A 25,193-nucleotide genomic window follows, 5' to 3' on the forward strand; every position below is an offset into this window, starting at 1 on the left:
ACACCATGAGCTTGGTTTAGCCAAGCTCATGGCTTAATGTTGCAATCTTCGAACACTCATTTCTTCAGGCATTTGATGTTGGATTTCTGCGAGAGATGGCTTCCCAGGTACAGAGAATACTCAACATTCTCCAGAGTCTCACCACGAATATGAATTACTGGAGCTGGGGACTGCTCATGAAGAACTTGTTGATGGAGAACCTTTGTTTTTTGAATGTTAAGTGTCAGACCCATATGTCTGAAGATGTTGAGGATTGCCTGAAGGTCTGTTAACAAGTGAACACACTACAGCATCATCAGCACACTGAACTGAGGTCAGAGTAGTTTTGCCATTGGCTTGGAGTCAGCTGAGATAAAACAGCTTATCATCCATTTGGTAGTTTAGCTCCACTCGAACTGGAAGCTTTTTGATGGTGAGATGTAGCATAGCAGTAAGGAATATTGAAAAGAATGTTGAAGCGATGGTGCAGCTTTGCTTAACTCCCATCTTAACCTCAAATGGATCTGTGATAGAGCTGTTACTGAGAACAACTGCTCCCATATTGTCATGGAGCAGGCAAAGACTGGTGACAAATTTCAGTGAGCATCCATACTTCAGAAGGATCCTCCATAGCATTTCTCAGTTGACAGAATTGAAAGCTTTTGTGAGATCAAAGGCAGTCACCTCCATTCTCCATTCTTAGGTCTCAAGGGGGTTGGTCCCTGAATGCTTGGATTGTATATGACTTTGGTAACATTGAAAAAAACATGAATATTATGATGTCAATGAGATGTTGAATCTCCTTCGTCTTGTCCTACCACCATCTGTTCTTCATATTGTGGGTCCTTCTTTGGATTCCTGCCTTGGCCTTGGCTTGTTGGATATTCAGTTTCTTTTGCTAGGAGCTAATGTCATTCTGCCAAGCATAAAAGGCCTTATTGCTTGTGGTTGATCAACTCTTGGCTCTCTTGGTCATTGTCATCAAACCAATCTTGATGTTTCTTTGTAAAGAATCCAAGTTTCTCTTTGCAGGTTTGCTGACAGTGAACTTGAAGACACCCCAAGCACTGCTGACATTCTCCCATTGTTGTTGTTTGGAATTTGCTAGTTTTTTGCTGAGGATTGATTGGGTCCTTGAGTTCTTCAGTGTTGATCTTCGTTCAGCATTGCTTCTGCTGTAGCTGTCATTTGGGAGCTAGTATGAGTGACATAATCGAGTAGATGAGTCAGTGATTGATCCAGAAATCCTCAGCTCCTAGCATAGCTCAGGTGATGAGAGCATCTTTGAGATCTTGAGCACAAACAATGATTTAGTGAATCAGGTGCCAATGCTTAGATCATGCATGTTTCCATGATGTCTTATAACTATTTTTATGGAAGAACAGAGTGTTGGTGATGGTGGGTGTTTATACATGTGCTCCATAGGTGGAGGGGAGGGAGTGTTATAATGAGAGGAGAGCCACTCTAATTAAAGCACCCAGAGTGTCATGTGTATCAGAGTCCCTGTGCTGAAAAAGTGGTGGCGGGGGTGCTTCAGCTACTGCTCATTCAACAGGGATGCTGATACATATGATGGAGTCTGTGGGAGCACAGTAATTACCACACTCCAGCAGACTTGATTAATTGAGTCTGCTCCAACGCACTGTAATTACAGCACATCAGAGCAGCCTTAGCGCATGTGTATAGGCACCCAGTGAGTCCATGTTCCATGCATTTAGTTAAAAGGAGGATGGTGTTGGAATTGACCTTTCCTACTCCTTTCTCACCAATGGTTCTGTTCCAGAAGTTCGAGTTTCTTCTGACTCTGGCATTGAAATCGCTGAGAAGAATAAGTCTGTCTCCTTCTGGAACATCAGAAAAGACCTGGTCAAGGTTAGCATAGAATTCCTCCTTAGTTCACTGGTGGTGTCAAAAGTCAGGGCATATGCACTAATGACAGTGGCATATTGGCTCTCTGCCAATTTAAGACAGAGAGTCATGAAGACCTTATTAATTCCTATAAGGAACTCGTTAAGTTGGATTATGAGTTTATTTTTGATGGCAAAATAACTCCATAAAGCTACCTATTTATCCTTCCTGAAGAAGGTATAGCCACCTCCATATTCTTTGAGCTTCCCGTCTCCTACTCCATGGGTCTCACTCAGTGCAGTGATGTCAATGTTGTGACACCTGAGTTCTCAAGCCACGACTGTGGTGTGGTGCTCTGGGAGTTCACTAATAGGAATGTCCATGAGAGTCCTGGTGTCCCAGGTCCTTAAACTGATAGTGTCTTCATTGATTTTGACTGCAGTAGAGGTGATCCCACCGGACACAGTTAACCAGTTTGGAAGGTAGACAGGCTATGTTTAGGGCCCCTTTTCTAGCTGCCACCACCTGTGGAGTGAGCAGAGCTGATCCTGAAGAGGGCTGCTCAGTTGCAGTTACAGTTGCCGGATCACACTCCTGCCTTGTCAAAGTGCTGGATGACTTTGTAATTCCTGCCTTCATGCCAGTTTATGACTAGGAGCTTCCAGACCTCACTATCATGCTCCTGCTGTCACTAGTTGGTTGCCAAAGGGCTTGAAAACCATGCTGGAAAAGGCATTTTCATGGACAATGCCTGTGCATGATTTATTTTCTTGTGGAGAAGCTGCGGCACATCAGTTTCCACATGGTTCTTGACAGAACAAGGCCTCTTAATCCAATGGCAAGAAGACTAAAACGATTGGAGATCTTGTTCCACTGCAGCCTTCATCTGCCTTCACAGGCATTGAGATGCTAACACCTTCTGTCTGCTCTGCCACTGAGGATTTCTGGGCAGGATTATTGTAGTGGCAACCTGTACTCACCATGTCACAGCACGGTCAAAGGATGTATGTGGCTTTTCAGGAGGGAAATCTGTAATATTAAACATTGTACATAGTGGAAAATGATCCTTTTAAATATATTTGCATAATTCTTTGGGTTCCATATGTAAGCAAAAAGTCTCCAGGTTAGGGACAAATGACCAAATTGCAGCCACTACAAAGGGCACAGGAATTTCCTATGAATCAGCTGCTCCAAGGTAATTGCCAACGTTCAAGGAAAGCACTCATGTAACCCAAGTGTAGATTCATGGTTATGACTTTTAAGTGGAGGGAGTCTGCTCCAAGCAGCCCATGTTTGGCACCCTGTTCCCCAAAAGGGCTGGGACTTCACCCATTCTCCGTATGTCCTAGTAGCTAGTTTGGGGAACATTCCATTCAGTGTGTTAGTTTTTGTGGATCCCATGCCTGGATGTCCAGTCTCTGCATGCATTGTATGAAGAGTCTTAGTGCCTAATGCCTGGGGGCATGTGTAGATAAAATGCGGGTTTACTTCACCCTAAATTGAAGCAGTGGGTTTTTAAAAACACCCCTTCAATTTTGGTTGAAATAAACCCCTGTGTCATGTACACCTGTGTCTTATCTGCCCCTCTGGCAGCGAGGAAGGGAGGGTGAGCTGCTGGCAAGCGGAGCAGTCCCTGGGCTGCTGGGTGGGGGGAGGGGCTGGTGCCTCCCTCTGCAGCAGCAGCGGCCCTTCCCCAGGCAGCCCCTGCCCACAGGCACCCGGCTCAGGCAGCACCACAGCTGCAGACAGAAGGACAGGTAGGCTGCAGGGGGGAAAAAAAAAAGGTCAGCCTTGCCCTTTTTTTTTTTTTTCTTTGGTGGAGCCTGCCTTCCCGGGCTGCTGCCAGACTGCCTGCATGGGCTGCCTGCACAGCCCCTGAGCCGCACGGAGCCTGGTGCTTCACTCCACAACTGTAGGGCAGCAAATTAAAACTCCTTGTAGGTGTTTTAGTTTGCTGCACCCCAAAGTCATTTAAGGTGCATTACACTGCCGAATGTGCTACAATGGCTGGAATTAATGTTCAATACACTGCTGATGTGTGCAAACACCAACACCATTAAAGTTGGTGTGAATTAGTGGTGTCACATGTTAATTTGTAACAGGGCCTATTAAAATTAGTACTTGTTGAAGAGATAGCCTTGCCTGCAGCTGTCAGTGCTATGATGTCAAAATCCTTCTTTGGATTTAGACCTTTGCTTTTTTAGTTCAGTTTCACTATTGAGAACATGAAATATTTTAGCCATTTTTCTCAGAAGGGTGCTGTGAGTCTTAATTAGGTAATGTGTATCAAGTGCTGGGGACAAAAATCAGGCCCTCAGGACATTTTGAAAGTGCCTGGCACTGTGTCATATGCATTTGTATAAACAACCGTAATTTTGGTATTTCCTAATTTTTGAATACTTGATTTTGCAAACTGCATAACGTTTTTCTTATCTTATTGTTACATCTTACATGTACATACATATACAGACATGGTATATTTAAAAGAAAATACAAATTAGTATTTTACAGCAAAAGCAGCACAAAAGTGCACACAGAAATCTTTAAAGAACTTGGAATCTGTCCTATAAATTATATGTACATGGAATTCACACAACTGAGCTCAAGAGAACTTTAGTAAAAGTGTCTGCAACAAATTTTGGCTTAGCCATATCAAATGTTACACATTTAAAAATCAGTCTCAAATCTTATTTTTCTTTTGGACTTTCTTCTTTCTTCAATTTGCATGCCACAAAATATGTTTGAGATCTTTTGCCATTTACATATCTAATTCCACACTTCTATCATCAGCTGCCAAGTGTCTCTCTTTACACTCGTCTTCATTGCTGCTGCTTTTACCAAGACCTCAATCAGCCAGTGAAATTGAGTTATTTTTACAGCCACTTTCACTTTCCCTGCAGGGTAGGGGGACAACTGTGTTTTTGCAACCAACTACACTACGTTGACACCATTTGTGGATTTTTTTCGAGATACCAAGGCGACAGCTTGTCTCTGAAAGCAAGGACAGGGCTGCTGTTTCAATAGCAAAACAGGATCTGTCCATCCAAAGCAGCAGAATATGAAATAAACCTTTCAATTACAAAACAAGTCTCTATTTTTATAAAACAGATTTAGTTCAGCAGTAGATTGCTTCAAGGGCTGTTCCTTAACACCAGGGTCAAGGAGAACAAAGATTGGAAATACAATGGGGGCGGCATGATGCCAGACCTTTGCTGTTGATATAATGGTGAGCACTACAAGACAAAGGGGAGGCTCTCCTTTTTCTGGGCATCAAGGTGTACATAATTTTGGTCATAATAGACAGTGTAGTTAACTGTTTTGCCCATGGAGTTAATTTGCCAAGGCAGTTGATCTTTTTGCCTACACAAACTGAAAGAATGAGTTAGTTCCACACACACTTAAGGGACAGAATTATACAGCCTGAAACTACTTTATGGATAGTTCGATGGGGACATCATCATCCTTTGTTTGTCTCTTCCATTGATACTGTGATTCTTACTTGTCCTCTTTCATTAAATCCATTCTCAGAGATCACCTTGCTTTGTTATAGATGAAACCACCATCCGGGAGGTAGTAATCATTGTGCTGTAAGGCTGAACTTAAAAATGTACAAATGCTTAAATACTATTATTTCACTTTACTATTTCTGCTGTGTGATAATACTCTTTGTACTAGAATAGGTAAAGTGGAGTTCCCCTCTATGATTAATCCCATTTGCCAGCAGTATACATGGTAAGGTACCCCACTCAAGAATCCAGTCCGAGTACAGTTTTTTCTTCTTGGCACACATAAATAAACTTTACTTTGTTTGTAGCAATTGTGCTTTTCCTTAGGCATGCCCACATGTGCATTTACATTGGCTTAAATTTACTGTGCAGTAAGTTACTATGCAGTCAGCGGAAATAGGCTGGCATCTACACGTGCAGGCATTAAAGTGCTTTAATGCTGTGTGTGGACTGACTTGGGACTCAAGTTAGATTAAAGTTAGTCGACCTTTATTAAACTAAACTAGAACTAGACTAAAGTTAGTTCCAAGTCAGTCTATTACTGTGCAATAATTAATTGGGTGTAAATTTGATACCTGCATGATGCAGGTATCACATTTATGCTCAAGTCGGTGTAAGTCACCGTATTTACTGCACAGTACAGGTATGCATGTGTAGATGTACACCTGTACTGTTCAGTAATTTCAGTTACTGTGTAGTAAATGTGCATGTGTAGATGCACCCCTTATGTTTTTTCTGCTATGATATTGAAGGTACTGTATAGAAGTTCTTGATAGAACAGTATCAAGTACTGTATAGGAATACTGTATAGAACAGTAATACATAGCTTTGAAGCTACGAGCTTAGTTCTAGATTTTATTTCAACTTAGGAGCTTGGAGAGAGTGCCAAGGTGATCAGTTCTCACCTCCTTGAGTCAGCTTTCCTGAGGCACCTGCCCTTTTTCTCTGTGTTTCTGGAAATGCCTGCTTAGTGAGGCACAACTTAGGTCAGGGCAAACAAAAGCAGCCATTCTTCTTTTGAGGATTACTACAGAGTGACAATTACTTTAAGCCTGCTAAAGTTTCTCTGAGCATTTGCTTTCAGTTTTTCTAAAGCTTTTTAATGTCTTCTGTGTTAGAGCCATATAAGAACCTGGTTGCTGTTGACTGATGACTTCTTCCTTTTGTAGATTTTAGAACTATTAAATTGGGAAGGCTTGGTGGCATGTGGTATGCTCCAGCTAAAGTATGCTTCAGCTAAAGTGAGTATCTCTGGAGTACTGCGCTATATTATGCGAACAAACTCTTTCTTTAGTGGATCAAGTCCTGTCAATCAAAACTAAGAAATATGCCCACCTATAAACTTCTATGCCATAAACCCAGGTACTGTCAGTTGGGGATGTACAGGGAGGGGTAAAAGTCATTTGTTTGGGAAAAGTCCAAGATTGCTGCCTTCAGTAGAGTTAATCAGGAAAAGACATAGCAATAGTCTAGTCCAGGTGTGGCCAACCTGGGGCACAAGTGCCACAAGTGGCAGCTTCTGTGTGTGGCATGGGACAAATCAGGGAGGGGACAGGCAGGACAGTGGTAAATAGAGGAAGGAGCAGAAAGCAGATCAGCATACTGGGAAGAGGATCAGAGTGGTACTTGGGGTGTGTGTGGATCTAATTTGTGGCATACCTGCCAAAAAGGTTGCCCCTGCTCAGTGCTCTAGTGCAGGCAACCCAACAAAAGGAAGTGCTGAAGCTGGGCCCCTTCCAAGGGCACACTATGCATTAGTGTTTTGTTAAGTAGGATAGAGTTTTGATGTCAATTAAATAAATAGAATTATGATAATTACTTGTGTAATTATTTCTGACAGTGTCTGCAAGTGGTTTGGGTAGCTCCAAGAACAGAGAGAAACTATAACCACTGCCTCAGAGTGTTAGCAAAATAATTATTAGCTGTGATGGAAAAAGAAGGGGGCAAGACAGTCCAAGTGGAGAGAGAGGAAGAACATCAATCAGATTACACACTTACTCGGTAATGGCCAATATAGAACACGGTGGTATTGTCATAGCTAGAGTAAATTAATCTTCTACATAGATTTATATCTGGAGTGGCTGAGATCTACAGATTGGGCCTTTCTGCTTGTTTCTCTTGTTGCTGTCATCACTGCTGCATTGCTTAATGTTCACTGCTACTGGGCTAATTTCAATCCAAACTGGAAACAATAGTAAACTGCAAATGCTGGTTTTGTAGCAGAGCTTGTTTATGAAGGTTCACATCTTGGCATTTATGAGCAGTGTGAAGCACACATCTCCAGTGGGGTCCCATGCTCTGAATTTCAGTGGCAAGCCCCCGCCCCTTGCCAATTGCTGGCCCCTCTACAAGCCCCACAGGCCAGATCACACAGCTCTGTGGGCTGGATCTGGCTCATGCGCCCTACATTTGACACCTCTCCCTGAAAAGGAGGAAGTGGGATAGAAGCTGGAGCTCATTTTGTCATTTCAAGGTGTATCAACACAGTGCAAAAGAGCAAGCACTGTTTTAGGAAGCACAACTTATTGTCATGTATACAACAGCCAAGCAACATGGTTAAATTACTGCCAGTGTCAGTACTAGCACCTATGAAGCATGGGTTGCATGTCCCACCGTGGTGCTGCCTTTTTCTGTATAGCTAGATGATATCTTTTACAGGCTTACTTTATGGGTGTCTGCAATTTCTCAGGCAGCATCATTTCCTCATGGCTTACTCTTTTATTCTGGATGCAGTGTGAAGGACTCCTACATTTTAGCCAGAATCAGCTGGTTCTCAACCTTTTTAGATTCAAGGCAGCCCTCCATAACTTTTTTGACCTTGGTGGCTCCCTAGTTGAGAACCACTCTTGTGCTGCCTCAGCTTACCCCACTGGGGTTTTGCTGCTGCTACCACAGCCAGGTGCAACTGCCCCATGTCTCTTGGGCACAGTCAGATAAGCCTAAAGCAGGCAGGAACACATGTTCTTGCTGCAGCCCTTCCCAGTCCGGTGCCTGAAACGCTCTTCTTGGCAACAGCATTGCATGGGACAGTTCTACCTGCTTTGTGCATCTCTGTTTCCAGGATGAGCATGAAAGGTACAATTAGAAAGGGCAGTGGTAGGATCATGTGCTTGTGAGTGCTGTAACACCCCAGAAAGGATCTTGTGGCACCACAGTTGAGCACCACTGATCCTGTCACCATATTGTCTGAAGGTAAAAATTACAAAAGCAACTTAGGCACTTAGGGCTGGCTCCAGAAAATGTCATCAGAACTTAGTTTGCATGGCATTGCTCAACCTAACTTTGAGGCATGTTGCCAATCTCCAGGCTGGCTGTTTATCCTCTGTGTACAGCACTTGGAAAAAACAGTATTAGAGCTGCAAAAGTTAGCTTGCCGAGCCATGTGCCATGCCATGCCCTGCTCTTGGCATAGGCACCAGGGATCATCGTTCTAGATCAGTGCACAAAGCTGGTGCCCTGCTAACCCCACTCTACTTCCACTAGTGGCCCATGAAGAATTAATAATTCTTTGCAAACAGAAACAGCTTTATTTGAGAGAGTCTCACCCCAGACAACCCTACAGCTTGAGAAGGCATTTCAAATGGCAGGCGGAAGATGCAAGTTCAGATCCCCTTTGTGTCTTATGTGAGCTGAACTTTGCTCTTGCACATCCTGGATCAGTGCTTTAATCATTGACAGATTAAAGTAGAGGCAGGCATGGCCACTAACTCCCTACTCCTCTCCTCAAATGCTGTGCATTGCCTGATGATCAGGCAGGTACTATCTGAGACTATCTGGATCAAACCCTTTAGGCATGGGCAGATTCAGGATTTACTAAAGGGGGCTGCAGCACACTGCCCCTCAGAGCAAGGGGCCCATGGGGGTGAGACATGGCTGGAGCTGTCAGCTTAGTAGGGGACGCCAGGCAGAAAGCGGGTGTAAAATGGGGTGACCCACCCCCCTTGGACACTGCTGCCATTGTTTCCAGCTGATCTGGAGGTTGTAGGGGGTGGGGGGGCAGGGGTTAGGGAGCAGAGCTGCTTCTGCCCCACTCCAGCAAGGGGCAATAGGGAGCAGCTGTGTTAGGAGCTGGGCTCAGCCAGGTATAGTGATGGTGGCAAAGAGTTAACTCCTTTCAGCCCCTGCTCCCTGCCCCCTCGCTCCTAGGCAGGGGACCATGCATAGAAAAACAAAGCAAAACAGCATTGTAACTCATTCTTTATGTTTGCAGTCTCAGGGGTCATGCTGGATCCCCAGCTGCCATCATGCAATCAGTGGCAGTATCCTGGAGTCTTTCTTAGGAGCATTTCTTGGTAGTAACCTAACACTGATGCTTCATGATTTGCACTTGTTCATTGCTTACCACTTGGAATGTAAAGTCTTGGGTTTAACCTCTAAAGTCCTAAATGGATTTGGACCGCCATAGTTAGGAGACCAACTTTCTTCCTGTAAGACACTTCTACAACTTCAGGTTATGGAAGTGCTCAAACTGGTGGTAGGACATTCTCCCAGAAGGGTCTTCAGTTTTCCTCTTTGGTCAAAAATACTTTCAAAAATACTTCAAGCTCACTATGCGTCTGTGTGTGTCAGCTACTGAGGTATCCTTTGGAGGACAATAAGACCTGTAGGGACGTGCACTTGGTAATCTGCAGGGTATTTGTTTGTGGTGGAAATTCCCAGTGGGTGTAACTTGTATCTTTTCATTATTTACCTAACTAAAGATGGTATCTTTTTTCCCCGTCTGAGTCAAAATCCACCCTGAGCTCAAAAAATGGGCCCTAGCATTGCAGTCACTGTCGTGATACCAGAAGACAGCCATTTCACAGAGGGGTCTGGGCTCTTGATGTCCCTCAGAGCACTATATTTTATCTATAGTCTGATGTCTTCTTGTGCTGTTGTTCTTTTTTTCCTTATTCTCCAGGTGTATATACCTTTCTTTCCAGCACCTTGAAATCTCTGGAAGAAAAGGACTATATTCATCGTGTTCTGGACAAAATTACAGATACTCTGATTCACTTAATGGCCAAGTCAGGTCTTTCTCTGCAGCAGCAACACAGGCGACTGGCTCAGCTTCTCCTCATCCTTTCACACATCAGGCACATGAGGTGAGAGCGCCAATACACATTTTGCTTTCCTGCACTGTACTAGTCAGCAGTAGCTAGTGTGCAAACAAGGTTTACACTTACGTTGAATGTTATATTACTCTATGAATTGGCTCTCCTCCGAGGAGCTCTCCTCAGTGGGAGTACTTGTAGAGAAGGGCGTGCTTATCGCGGTCTGGCCTGTGATATGGATTTCTGCCTAAACCTTCTGTGCATAAAGGCAGGTAATACCAATTTGTAAGAGGTGCAAAGTGGTGCTATGTGAGCAGGCTTTATCAAGATAAGGGTTAAAAATATTCACTGGCCTCTCTTATACTACTCTCCATTGGTAGATTGCAGAGTACTTGGCTAAGATGGTCAGTGGCATCATTCCCATTTTGTAGAGGAGGAAACTGAGGCACAGTGTTATAAAATGGCATGCAGACTAGTGGCATACCAAGGACTAGAGACCAGGGGTGGAATCCTATTTCCTTTTGCATGTCTAAGTGGGAGTGTCTGAGTTGTGCTCAAGTGCACTCCTTGTGCATGTGTAGAGTATAGGTGAACAGGCTTATAAGACCAAAGGGTAGAGTGGGGCCCCAAAATGGCCAGAGAGATTACTAGAAAACTGTTACTTAGATATGCAAAGGGAAGCTGAATTTTGCCCCAGGTTTCCTGAGTTCCAGTCCTGTACTCTACCTCAACTCTACACATAGAAGTTTTAATAATAAACATAGTGAAATCTGTGAAGAATTCCAGTTGCTTTTTGCCTAAGCAAAAAAAATATAAATCATTATATTTATATAATATATAAATTACTTGATGCTTGTGAATTTGCACTCATCTACCTACATGCTGTAGTGTTACAAAACTGACAATTCTAAGAAGATACTGTTTATTATTAAAGTTGCTCAGGACATTGTTTGGTGAAAGGGGTTGAGTTTCTTTAATTCCAAAAGAATGGCACTTAACATAGTGGTGTGTGCCATGTTATGACAGTTAGGATTGGAAAAAAACCTCTGATTTTCCTCCAAAACAGCTTTAGACCTTCAGAGAAAAGTTAGTGTGCGTGTGTGTATTGATTCCTCTCTTTTTCATTTTTTCTGAAGAATTTGTAATTTGCATGCATTATTTTGTTATTAGTCTTTATCTGAAACTCAGTGATTTGGTAGTCAGGGCTCTGGATATGAGCTTCCAATTAATAAGTTAACAAAATTTACTGCTGTTATTTCCTAGGAAAATGAGGGGAGAAACTGTGATAATGGAGTTATCATTACATAGTAAGATGGTGAATTTTTAATGGTCACCACCAAACACTGTGCAGTATAATTTCATTGTGTTTTCTCTCCATTAAATCACAGCAATAAAGGGATGGAGCACCTGTACAACATGAAGTGCAAAAATGTAGTACCTCTTTATGATTTGTTGCTGGAGATGCTAGATGCTCACCGACTGCATGCCCCAGCAGCTAGAAATGCTGCCCAAGTAGAAGAGGAGACTCGGCTGACAACTGCATCAGCTTCATCGCATTCCTTGCAGTCATTTTACATAAACAACAGGGAAGATGAGAATTTGCAAAACACAATATGAGAGTCCATATGTCAAAAAAACCTGCCATGTTCTGAGGATCCCAACAGCATACTACCTACTTCATGCATCACTTTAGCTAAATTGCCATGTGTAAACACTCCAGTAGGCATTAATCACCAGTGATTTCCAAACCAAGTGTTCACTGATCACAAGCTAAAATTCATTGTTATGGATAGCCAGCATGGATTGCAAAGATAGCTTACTCTGAAATTTGGAATTGCCCCTATTAACCCTGTGCAGACACTGAGATTAGGATTTCTGTAGCCTTTGCTGATATCAACCCAACATTTCAGACTTTCTTGACCCTTTGCTTGGAAACCATTTGGGCAAAGGCACCAGCTGGGTTTGACTAGCAGAGGTGTTTACATTGAAAGGTCTATTGGCTCCAAGGTGAGCTTATAGGAAAACCTCAACGCTAGAGACTGCCTTGTTAAACAGCTCAGGTCTTGGTAGACTGCAGCCTCTCTTGTTCTTAAAGTAACAAAGAATTTTTCTGGATGTAGAATTGTTTTTTGGCTTTATTTTTTTGGCTGACAAGCAGATGTTTCCCTCTTCTGGATGACATTGACTGTCCAGCCAGGTATATTTATCCTCCCCTATGGCCATACTGCACTGAGTGCACTTGATTTTCTCTGATCTCATAAGCTGAATAATTCTGAGCCTCAGTAGTACTTAGCTGAAAAACCACCTGGGAAACAGATGCTGTAGTCAATTGCCCTTGTGTCAGACTAGATTAACATAATAGTCACTTCAAGCCTAAAATTCTGCATCTGAAAAAGCATGGTTAGACTCCTCTGTACATAGTATTTTGATGACAGTTAGCTAAGTGAAAATAAAATGATGTACCAGCATGCTAGTGTACCAGAACTGTCCTCCCTCCCATCACTCCCACCAGTAAGCCCGCAGTGGCATGGAAAAGCTGTGCTAACATAGAGTCCAGGCCTGTAGGTTACATACAAGCTGAGAAGTCTACCCTTCCCTTCTCCTCAAGCCTTACTGGGGTATTCTTAGATGACAATTACAGCTAAACTTTTGCTCACTTGTGCCATGTGTAAGGTGTACGAAACTGAATCATATTTGGGGCTCTATGGTAACATACATATTTCATGAGGGAAAATAGTCCCTTTCCTTGTCTACAACTGCCTTTTAGTATAAATAAAGGTTAGTCTGAATCTAATCGGTTCTCTAAAAAAATGCACATTTTTCTTACTGACACTACTAGGAACTGCAACTACTTGTGAAGGGCGAGTAATATAAAGGAAGATATACCATACCCTCAGGCTACTGACACTGAGTGCCATTAAAATTCAGATTTCCATCCCTTCTGTAGTTTTATTTATTGCAGTCTATTTCATTCTTAAGGGCAGGGGATGCAAATACTGCAACCCAGAAGAGTGGCCACAATGGTCCACACCGGAACACGAGCAGAAGTCCAGGGACAGCAAGAAACAACTCAGAGAAGCATGGAGATCTCAAGGCATGGTACATGTTTGTGCTGCAAGCCAAAGTCTTAATTCTGTCCTCAGACAAGTGCAATGTTGACTTTGATGGGAATTGCACGTATATATCTGAGCACAAAGTTTAGTTGCAAATCCACAAGTTACCTCTATCTACATGATTTTTACTTCTAAAAATTGCTAAGAAGTTGTCTGAGTGAAGGCTGTGCTCTAAATTTGTGAATAATTTAATCTAATCTTAACATAACAATCCTGTTGCTACAAAATTAGCTTCATTTCCAGTGGCCTTAGCTTTTTTTTAAATTCTGAACATGGTCATTTGTCTTTCAGTGTGTGCAGTGAAAGCAGTGGCTACATGCTGAAACCTGTTATCCAAAGGCTAACAACGGGGCTCCTAAGTGCCTTGTCATAAAATGCATTCATTTTTGTTTCTATTTTGTAACTATTTTTTCTGTGTTGGAAAAGTCTTGTGTGTACTGTTTCATTTCAATAAGCAGAGGTCAAGATCTGACTAGGACATGGGAAGTCTTGTAGCCATAAGAAATGTTCATGCTGTGATAGCTCATTAAATATATGTTTATTAGCCATGCCCATGTTCTATTTGATAGAACACACATGAATCAAGGCTATTAGCTCATCTAAGCTGCACAGTTAAATGCCTCCTTTTTCTGCTTCTCCCAACAAAAAAGCATGCTGGGCCAACTGTACCCTTCAAGGAATTAAATACACTTGAGTCTCTCTTTATGCGAGAGTTGTGTTTAAAAAAAAACACCTTGCATAAAGCAAATTCGCATAAAGCAAATCCATTATTACATGTAATTAATAGGGATAGGTACCAGCCTCACTCTACTGCCCCCCCCAAACCATGACAAATTTAAACAGTAATCACATAATGTGATAACATAATAAAATAAAAATTCACCTGACATGGTAAAAATAATTAAAAAAAAAAAAATTCCACTCTGCTCCCAGCCCCCTGCTGCTGCCCTCCACCCGGAGCATCCCCAGCTTTTCCTGGCGCTTGGGTGGAGGCAAGGTGTTAAAACCGGGCTGTGCTGGGCAGCAGCCTGGGGCTGGGAGTGGAGCTGAAATGAAATCTGGACGGTCAGCAGCCTCCTCCCAATGCCACCAGAACCTGCTCCAAGCCCAGGCCTGGCTCCACCCCACAGCGGCAGCCCACCCCACACCGCACAGATCTGGGGGCACCCCCCCCATGCCCCTGCCTGCATGGTGCAAGCAGTGGTAGGAGCTACACTCACCCTACAAGCCATGCCTCTGTCCTGCATGCCACCCTGCCCCGGCTGGGCAGCACCTGCCCCTGCCCCTGCCCCCTGTCCGTGGGGGGTGTTGATCTGCCCACCCACACCCCTTCCCTCCCTGCTCCTCTTCTGACTTACCAGCTGGAGTCAGCTCTCCACATTGCTGGCTCTGCTCCATGCTGCTCTGTGGCTGCAGACAGCATGGGCATTTATCAACCAAATTATCGGCCCTATCGAGCTGATATTCAATAGAGATAATTTTCTTTATATCGGTACCAATCTGATGTATTAGTGCACCTCTATTTTACTCACGTCACTATATAGCCCCGTTGCATGCCTCTTCACATAAGATTAACTTTTTCTTGCAGAAAGCAAATTTCTGTTATAAATAAGGTTGTTGCATATAAGGAAATTTGTACAAAACAAATTTGCATACAGAGAGACCCAAGTGTAGAGCATTATATCCCATGGTCAGCAATTGAATGTCCCTGCGACATATGTGTGAATTTTGGAGTGGAAACAAATTAGGAAGCACATCAAAACATGGCCCCGAATTTTAAAAATAAGTTAAAAAAGTAGGTACATAAGGAACTCATTCAGTTGAATTATTAGTTTATTTTTGATGGCAAAAAAGCACCTTAAATAATGTAATAAAATATAATTATACCTATATATATATATATATACACACATACATACACACACACACACACACACACACACACTCATTCATATATATATATATATATATATATGCATAGTTCACATATCAGACAATTGAATGTACCTGTTCTGTTAACCCAGTTAATGGAGTCTATGATACACAAAACAAAAGTATTTTCTTTTATTGAGAGTTTTGAGGTACTTTATCATGTATGCAATCATTTGTGCCTGAGGCTTATTGATTGTTAGTTTACATGAAAAAATTTCGTATATATTTCATATGTGCAGTAGATAAACCAGCACTACCTGAAATGCCTAATGCCGGATATAAAGAGAAATACCGCGTATTAAAGAACTTGTTTGAGAAGGAAAAGTATTCAGGGCAGCTAATTATGCTTTTACCAAAACATTAATAGTGATTCTTTGGACTGTAGCTAATGAGACAATAATTATTTTGTAATGTTTATACTTCGATTTATAAAAAATAAAAAACAACAAAAACCAAATACCCTAGACACATAGGCAATGCACAACCAGAATAAGACAAACAGTAACAGATCAGATAAAATTGCTTGGTGTATCAGAACAGTTCTAGTGTAATACTGATTATTATAAAAAGTTTGGGGAAGAGGTGAAGGTGGTAATGTGAACAATTTCATCTGCTAATTGTCTGGGTTTCCTGCTCCTCTGTAGCTGACTGAGTCATGGCTCAATTTGGCAGCCTATGTCCAGTAAAACGCCCATGGAGGACAGACTAGGCAGTATAGGAAGACAGTGCTAGACTACAATAACTTCATGAGCAGCTTCCTTGATGTTTTTTTTGTGATGCCTTTACTGTTCTGTGCCAATGACATTTCCTGATTTTTTAATATTGTCAACAGTTTGGTAAATTACAAAATGGTCACTAAGCAAGCAAGCAAGCACTGGATGTCATTTCCATTGATAATGCATGGACTGCCAACAAGTCAGTGCTTTAACATGAAAGGGGTATGTCTCATACTGAAGTCACTATCCAATTCAGTTTCTAGTGCCTGGATTCCAGAAGAACTGTGCTAAAATGCTAAAACTGAAAGGAAACATCTGAATGAAAAAGGTTTCCCTCTTACACTAAAAATCCTGCTCCGCTGAAGTCAATTTGAGCCTTCCCACAGACTTCAATGAGACCAGGAGAAGGCCGTGTTCTTGTACATATAGTACCTTGTTTGTAAAATTAAGATGCAACTCAACTTAAAACCAACATGATTTAGTGGTAAGATGTCAGCTGAATTAGTGTGAAGTTCATGTACTACTTGAGATCATTGTAAATGCTATCAACAAATGTATTAGTTTTACAAACAAAATAGCCTCATAGTTGAAGAAGTGTCATGTTAAGACTGGATCTTAATGCATTGTATTTTTAGCTACCACCCAAAAATACACCCCATTTCAAATGGACTTGAATGATTTCAGTTGTAAGGTACCAAAATTCACATCTCTAGCATGAATAATGTGTGCTTTCTATTTACATTCTTTCTTTTAATTCAAATGTAGATATTCTTATGTCCAAATAGTTGTATTTTCAGTGATTGTTGCCTTCAGGAGGGCACTTCAATTTTTGCACTGTCTGTAAAAGATTAAAAAAAAAATCTAATCTTTTTTTGCATTTAAAAAAATGTGCCTGAACTTTAAGAAATGTATATGCTGCCATGTTGCAAACCCATGTTCAGTTAGTGTGCTCTGTACTCCTGTGTGCCTCAAATTAGTAGTCTGTTTCTTTAGAAAGTGCCAATTGAAAAATGAAGAGATAGATTGCTAGTCACAAAGACTTGCATTAACAAGCCACTTTTATACCACCTTATTGTACATATCATAAAAAACTATTAAGCTCTTTTGTGCACTACTTACTCTTTCACTGTAGAGCCCTTTCTTTAGTATGAGGCTCAAGTGCCATAATGTATTAGTTGGATTATACTGCTCTTTCACTGATGCATATACTGTTATTGGTGTCTTTGTTTTGTTGAGGTTTTGCTTTGTTATATGAGAAACACATGTAAACCTCTTTTGCACCTTTACAAGAATGTTACAAACAAAATCTGGTGATACCTGACTTGTGCAAGATTTTTCGCAAACTATTTGATGTCGAATAAAAAAATAAAGCAGAGTAAGGTATGTTTGTCGTATGTTGGATGGCATCAACAAAGGAGGTGGTAAAGCAGCGTAAACTATATGGTTGATTGGAGCCCTCAACTGGGCAATGCATAATTGTTATGTTTTAAGGTTTCTTATAACATTCTCGATGATCTCCCAAGGTCCCTTCCAGCCCTGATGTCTATGTCTATGAAATCTATATCATGTGTCTAGTAAAGGTTTGGGCCTGCAACTGAATCTTTAACTGGGGTTCCCCAAGGGTAAACTGAGCTGCAGTTTTAAAAAATGCTTTTCTGCTCATTGCCTTTTGGGTAAGGCTATAGAGTATAGTGGCCAAAGCACACGATTCAGAACAGAGGCATCAAAGATAATCTTTGTTGGGGGCGGGGGTGTCACAAAACACAAACAGAATAAATGTCTATCTGCATTACAAGGAGATAAAAGTTCTATTGAATTTCTTTACTACACATCTCATTTATACTTGTCCTGGATATAAGTCAGGGCTTCTGCCTGACTTATAGGTATTGAAGAAAAATATTCTCCTTTTTAGTGTTTCAGGCATATATCTATACTGTCTTCAGCGCAGCACAGAGATGCATGGAACAACATTAAATGACATAGGTAGAGTATTGGAAGCAGTTTAACTGTAGCATCACAAAACTCTGCGTGAGCTCCATTATCTGGCAAAAAAGTCAGATAGCAGAAATCAGTCTGTGTGGAGCTCCTTGCTGGCCAAGTCAGCTTATGTGACACTAGTCTACTGTGTCAACATAACCAGGGACCTCTTTACTAGGAAAAGCATAGGTGTTCTTACCACATGAGTTAAATACACTCTAATGTGGACAAGGAATTTTGTTCTCATGTGTAGACAGGTTGAAAAAAAATGGGAGAGCCTTGAGTTTACCTTCAGTTGTGAACATAGCCAAAAATTACAAACTGCCTTGTCTTCATTAGAATTTTTACTTAGTGTTGGTTACCAGTTGTTAACTAACAGAAGGTTAAAAAAACCCTTCCCTTTCACCTAGTGAAGAAAAGGTCTCAGAGCTGAGCTCTGGACAAGCAGGGAGTGGTAGGGAGGCACAAAAGCATATAGGAGTTATGCGTACCCTTTTGAAGCAATCCAGTATAGCTTCAAAATTATTGTTGATTTCTGACACATTTAGGCCAGGTATAGACTAGTTTCTGGTCACTTATTACTGGTAAAATGAGATTTGTTGTGTCCCCACCCCCACGGGCAAAAGTGTATTCTGTTCACTACTGATCTAAACCACACTGCTTACAGAAAATTATGTAACAGATAGATTATGCCTCAAGCTTTTTGAATGTCTATATCTAGCCTTGGAGCTCAGCAAAAATATTATATCATATTCTCTGCTTTGATTTTTCCCAGCTCTGTGGTGTGTGACATGCTGCTTCAGGAAAGTACTAGTGTTTAACAGGGGCTTTATAGCTGTATGTACTATAGGAGGCTGTATTCATCTCCACTTCCCGACCTCCCTCTCCCCCTGCAAAATGCTTAATTTTGGTTCATAAGCAATGTTTCAATGCATGTAGACCTTCAGAATACCTGACATCACCACTGTTTTAAGAGTGTCTTTGGCAAACCAACACTGATCAAGTAATGAGATGCATTTTTACATTTCTCAGTGAAAGTCTGCTGTAGCTTTCCAAACATGATTGCTTAAAACACATACTTTTATTGCAACACCAACACAGATGAGGAAAATCATCTGGTATTGAGCCCCACACTGTGACTGGAAGTGGTGAATACCACTCTTTCTAGCCCCATTTTACTCAAGTCAGAGGCTAAACAACTAATTCCCAGGGTGTACTAAAACAAAGTCAATCCCCTCCTCAGACTGTGGCCATCTGAGCCTGCATTTCCTATGTGCAGGTGGATGATGTAACAGCCAAACTAGAGGGGGGAAGTTGTCATCAGTAAGTATTCATTCTCCTAAAAGGAGACATACATACATGAATAGGGAGGAATATAAGAGCATTGCTCGGGCACACAGGGATGAAGTAGGAAGGTCAAATTGGAGTTGCAGCTAGCAAGGGATGTGAAGGGTAACAAGAAGGGTTTCTACAAGTGTGTCAGCAGCAAGAAGAGGATCAGGGAACATGTAGATCCCTTACTGAATGAGGGAGGCAATCTTGTGACAGAGGATGTAGAAAAGGCTGAAGTGCTCAATGCCTTCTTCACCTCAGTCTTTACAGATAAAGTCAGGTCCCAGACTACTGCACCTGGTACCACAGTTTTGGGGGGGAGGTGAGCAGCCAACAATGGTGAAAGAACAGGTTAGGGATTATTTAGAAAAGCTGGATGTATACAAGTCCATGGGGCCAAATGGGATGCACCCAAGGGTGCTGAGGAAGCTGGCTGATGAGATTGCAGAGCCACTGGCCATCATTCTGGAAAACTCTTGGTGATTAGGAGAAGTCCTGGATGATTGGAAAAGGGCAACCATAGTGCCCATACTTAAGAAACCGAAAATGGAGAATCCAGGGAACTACAGACCAGCCAGCCTCAGTCCTTGGAAAAATTATACAGCAGATCCCCAAGGAATTCAGTTCTATGCACTTGGAGGAGAAGAAGGTGTCTAGGAACAGTTCACATGGATTCAACAAGTGCAGGTCATACCTGACCAACCTGGTTGCCTTCTATGACAAGGTGACTGGTTCTGTGGATGTGGGGAGACCAGTGGATGTGGTGTACCTTGATTTTAGCAAGGTTTTTGATAGTCTCTCACAACATTCTCACAGGCAAGCTAAGGACATATTGGCTGGATGAACGAGCAGTAAGGTGGATGAATGTCTAGTTGGTAGCTGGTATCAAGTGGGGTGTCCCAGGGGTCAGATATTTGTTCAATATCTTCATCAATGACCTGGAAGATGGCATGGAGTGCACCCTAAGCAAGTCTGCAGATGACACCAAGCTGTGGGGAGTAGTAGATAGGCTGGAAGGTAGGGCTAGGATTCAGTGACCTAGACAAATTGGAGGATTGGGCCAAAAGAAATCTGATGAGTTTCAACAATGGCAAGTGCAAAGGCCTGCACTTCGGATGGAACAATCCCATGCACCACTACAGACTGGGGACTGACTGGCTGGGCAGCAGCTCTGCAGAAAAGGACCTGGGGGTTACAGTAGAAAATAAGATGACTATGAGCCAGCAGCGTACCCTTGTTGCCAAGAAGGCTAACAGCATACTGGGCTGCATTGGTAGGAGTGTTGCCAGCAGGTCAAGGTAAGTTATTATCCCCCTCTATTCAGCACTGGTGACCATACCTCCCTAAGATACCACCTTATTCTTGCCATTAGCTATTAACTAGCTTTGGTACTCCCATCCTCAACATGCAGGCCTTTGCATTAGGACCAAAGCATTATCTAGGGAGCCTAGGTACTATGAGGTAGGAAGACATCTAAAAGGTAGGTGCTGTAATTCTCAACATTGTGATGCCTAAGTCCTTTTGCGGATCTAGGCTCTAGTCCTTAGTCTACATTAAAGCCGGGGATTTTAATACACAGAATTTTGTGCATTATTGCCAGTCCTGTGATACTATCAGCCCCCAATCATCGGTCTGTAGCATGAGCTCAGTCTGAGTTTGTTAACATCTACCAGTTTTCATATTAAGTTCTGAAACGAAGACTGACCCACACAAAAAAAACCTTAGGCATCTTAGTAGCCAGGTCTGCATTTAAATGCTTGTGACAACAATCTGTAGCACAAACAGCAGGACAGTAGAAATCAGTGTGAGAAAGGGGAGCTGTTGCTGCTTAGCTAACAAACAGGCCACAAAACTTTCACATATTTAGAAGCAGTCACAATGGACTTCTTCAGATGAAAGGGCCTCGGAGTAAGCATTGGCTGTGTTCAAGGGACTTTGCAGAGCTGCATGGTAAGTTCTCAGCTACTGCCTCACATTGGAAGTGACAGACCAGGTGTCTCAGTGCAACATATTATACATCAGATCCTAAGAAAGTAGGGTTGGAAGCGACTTCATGAGGTCATTTAATCCAGCCTCCTGCTCAAGGCAAGATCATCCCTGACTAAACCATGCCAGCTAACTATCTGTTCCAATGTCTTCTCACTCTCATAGTCAGAAAAATCCTCTTAAACTCCACCCTAAATTTTCCCTACTGCAGCTTGAGGCCATTACTTATAGTCCGACCCCCTACAGCCACAGAGAAAAGTCCATCTCCATCCTATTATCACCTTGCAGGTAATTGAAGACTGTTAGCAAATCCTCCCTCAGCCTTCTCTTCTGCAGGCTAAATAAGCCCAGTTCTTTCAGCCTTTCTTCATTAGTTTTGCTTCTGAGGCACCTAACCATTTTCTGTTCCTCTGTGCCAAACTCTTTCTAAACTGTCCACACCTTTCATCAAGTGTGGCTCCCAAAACTGGACACAGCACTGGTGAGGCCTCACCTGGAGTACCGAGTAGAGAGGAACAATTACTTCTCTTGATTTGCAAGAGACATTCCAGTGTGCATTTTCTGCAACAAGAGCACACTGTTGGCTCATATTCAGTTTATAGTCCACTATAACCACCAGGTCCTCTGCAGTACTGCAACTATGCCAGTCATTTGCCAGTCTGTATTTGTACATGAGGTCATTCCATCCCAAATGGGATGGGATTTTGCACTTATCCTTGTTGAGTCATATCTGTTTGATTGGACACCATTTCTCCAGTCTATCCAGGTCATTCTGGATCTTACTCCTGAACTCTGGAGTGTCTTCAAGTCCACACAACTTGGTGTAATCTGCAAATTTGCTAAGCATGCACCCGATCCCATCATCTAAATACTTAATGATGTTGAACAAAAACAGATCCCTGGGGAACCCAACATACCTCAACTACATAGTGATCCACTGAGGAGTGCTTGCTGGGCGTGTCTGCATGAGACGCTTAACAGAGAATTAGCATGCTTTACTGTTAAATAAGCATGTGGGTCCACATATACAGAAGTGTATTTCACCGTAAATCTCTGTAATCCCAAGTAAATTTGCTACCTGCAAATGTAAGTACCAAATTTACTTGGCATTACTAATGGCACCATAGCTAGCTCCATGCCCCAATCAGGTGACTGAGGCACAGGGCTTACAAAGAGCTGCAGGGGTGGGGCAGGTCCCAGCCCCCTGCCATGATCTGCCAGTGGGGCATATAGCAGCCATGACCTTGCCAGGGGACATCGTGCCTACCCCAGGGGCAGGTCTCCTGGCCTGGGGCTCCCTGCCAGCCTCTAGAGTAGCACCCAGGGGGAGCCTGGATCTCCCCTCGGTGGCCACAGGGGTGAATTGCAGGACTGCAGGGAACTGGGAGCAAATCTTCTCCCTAATCTCTACGTGTGTAGACACTTACTCAAAAACCCTTACTGGGTGCATGTACACATAGGCATTTAATGCGCATTAGCCCAATTCAGGTGCATTAACACATCTGCACATACACACCCTTAATGCTCCTCAAGAATGGTGATTTTAGGCTATTGGAGCCTAAATTTGATACCTCCATACAGCATGTATCAAAGTTATGTGCGAATAGCTAAGTCGCATTAGCAAACACATAGATGTACCAATGTGCATTAATACAGTGTGTCCATTGATTTGGGACTAACTTTAATCCCAAACTGGCCAGCACACCCACGTTAATATGCCTTAGTGTGTGTGCGTGTAGACATGTACCCAAATCACCCTAATGCTCATTAGGTTAATGTGCATTACGTTTAGGCATGTGTAAAAGTGTGTGTAGACACGCCCAGTGTGCAGCATCTTACTGCACAGTAAATCTAGGCTGGAGTAAATGCATGTGTAGACACACCCACCGAGTACAGTGATTCAATCAGTTATGTATCCACATTACAGAACTTTCATCTAGATTGTACTTCCTTAGCTTGTTAATAAGAATGTCATGGGAGATGGTGCCAAAAGCCTTGCTAAGGTCAAGATATACCATGTTCATTGCTCTCCCTTCATGTACAGAGTCTGTCACTTCAACATAGAACAAAATCATATTGGTCAGGCATGACTTCTTGTTGGTAAATCCATACTGACTCTTCCTGATGATGAGTCTTGCAAGATCAAGTACTCCATATCCATAGGTGGTACCCCGGCTTGATTCTGATAAAAGAACTGTCAGTGAGATGAACACTGGCAAAAACACTGTAATGGACTCCTGTAATGAATCTGTCCACTGCCACTGGTTCCTCTGATACCTGAATGAAGTAGGGAAACTACTTTCCTATAGACTTGCCCTCATACTAGTGCCAGCTGGCTCAGTGATGGAACTAGGGAAAGGTAACACGATCAATTTTTCACTTGTTGCTTTTATTACCAAGTTGGAGGTTGACTGTGTTGAATCCTAGGAGTAGCCATGAATGCTGGTTCTTTCATCTGATACTTTAACCTTGGTTAGCTGGCACCCAAGCTACAGTACACATTCTTGGGGGCAGGGAGATGGTAGTGATCAAGGTGTGGGCCAATAATTTGGGTTTATGGCAAGGCAGAAGTTTATTATGCTAGCTTCCAAAGCACAATTCCATTCATATCCACCTTGTGCTAAAAGGGTGGGAACATAGGTACCACCCCAAAAATTAATTCCAATAGACAAAGAATGACAGAAAATAGAATAAGTGAACTTACAGGAAATGAAAGTGATTGAAGTCAGGTTAGTTTCAAGCATTGCAATTGTTTTAAACAGTTCCTCTCCACTTCACTCACTGGCCCCTCTTTAGTTAATCAGAATTGACTCTTTTCTCCTTCCTTTTCTTTACATTTCTAATTTCCTCCATCATTCACTTCCCTGGAAACTAGAAGTGAGCCACAGAAATCTTGGGGTCAGGCTCTAGCAGACAGTTTAATAGGCTCCTACGTGCTCACTATGCTCTGTTTCCCCCTCCCCCCCAGTGCTTTTAAAAGCACTATGGACCAAGCACTACTGTGGAGTAAAAAAACCCTGTCATATTCCAAACACATTACACCTGAGTGTAGCATGTTCCTGACAAGCTCTGTGATAGGCTAGTTATTTACTAGTTACTTTCTGTACAAGAAATAGTACTCTTCTACAATTTTAAATGATTGACAGATAGTTTTACTCAAAAAGTCACAGGTGAGTTCTATCTTTGGTTAGCTCTATAAAGATACATCTCACGTGTACCCATTGTTAACTCATAGGTTATATGCTACCTTTCCATCAGCCTTGCTTGATTCCATAATGTCCCCAGGGCCTGACTGGACAGGAGGGGGAAGTTAAGGTGATGTCTTTCCCTTTCCCTGACTTGCTGACTTATGATGCATAGCCTAAACTTTCCTTAAAACAAAAACAAAACAGAAATAGCTACTCTTCATTGTTGAAAACATGATTAGACCATGTCTAATGCAGTGACATCTGCTTGAGTTTGTAGAGCACATGTAATAGTCCTGGGATGAGTAAACTGTCTTGTATTTATCTTAGCTACATAGAGATTATAAATTATAAGTCAATGGGTTTAACCACATAACCACTTACACCAAAGCATGGAAGAAAGGAAAGACAGGATTACATGAAGAGCTGCACAATAGACTCTGAGAAGATAATTGCTTATTTTTATCCAGCCCCTGTCAAGGAGTCAGGTACCTAGGATCGCAGCATGACATCTGCATCTCAGTGAGGGAAGCAAACCCCTGCAGAGCATATATTCATAATATTCCTACTTTGGTATCAGACAAAG

At 42.3% G+C, this 25,193-nt stretch overlaps 1 protein-coding gene across 2 annotated transcripts in view; it reads left to right on the forward strand.

Moving 5' to 3' along the window:
- ESR1 (estrogen receptor 1) overlaps window positions 1-22,028 on the forward strand; it is a 215,894-nt gene extending 193,866 nt beyond the window's left edge. For both annotated transcript variants that reach the window (XM_090041560.1, XM_090041559.1), the window contains 2 exons: window positions 10,234-10,417; window positions 11,755-22,028. In XM_090041560.1, coding sequence (XP_089897686.1) covers window positions 10,234-10,417; window positions 11,755-11,983 — 413 coding nt within the window. In that variant the 3' untranslated portion in view covers window positions 11,984-22,028. The remainder of the gene's footprint in view (window positions 1-10,233; window positions 10,418-11,754) is intronic.
- The last annotated feature ends 3,165 nt before the right edge of the window (window positions 22,029-25,193 follow it).

This window comes from Crocodylus siamensis, chromosome 1, assembly GCF_052110815.1.
Source record: "Crocodylus siamensis isolate JL-2025a chromosome 1, ASM5211081v1, whole genome shotgun sequence".
Taxonomy (NCBI): Eukaryota; Metazoa; Chordata; order Crocodylia; family Crocodylidae; genus Crocodylus; species Crocodylus siamensis.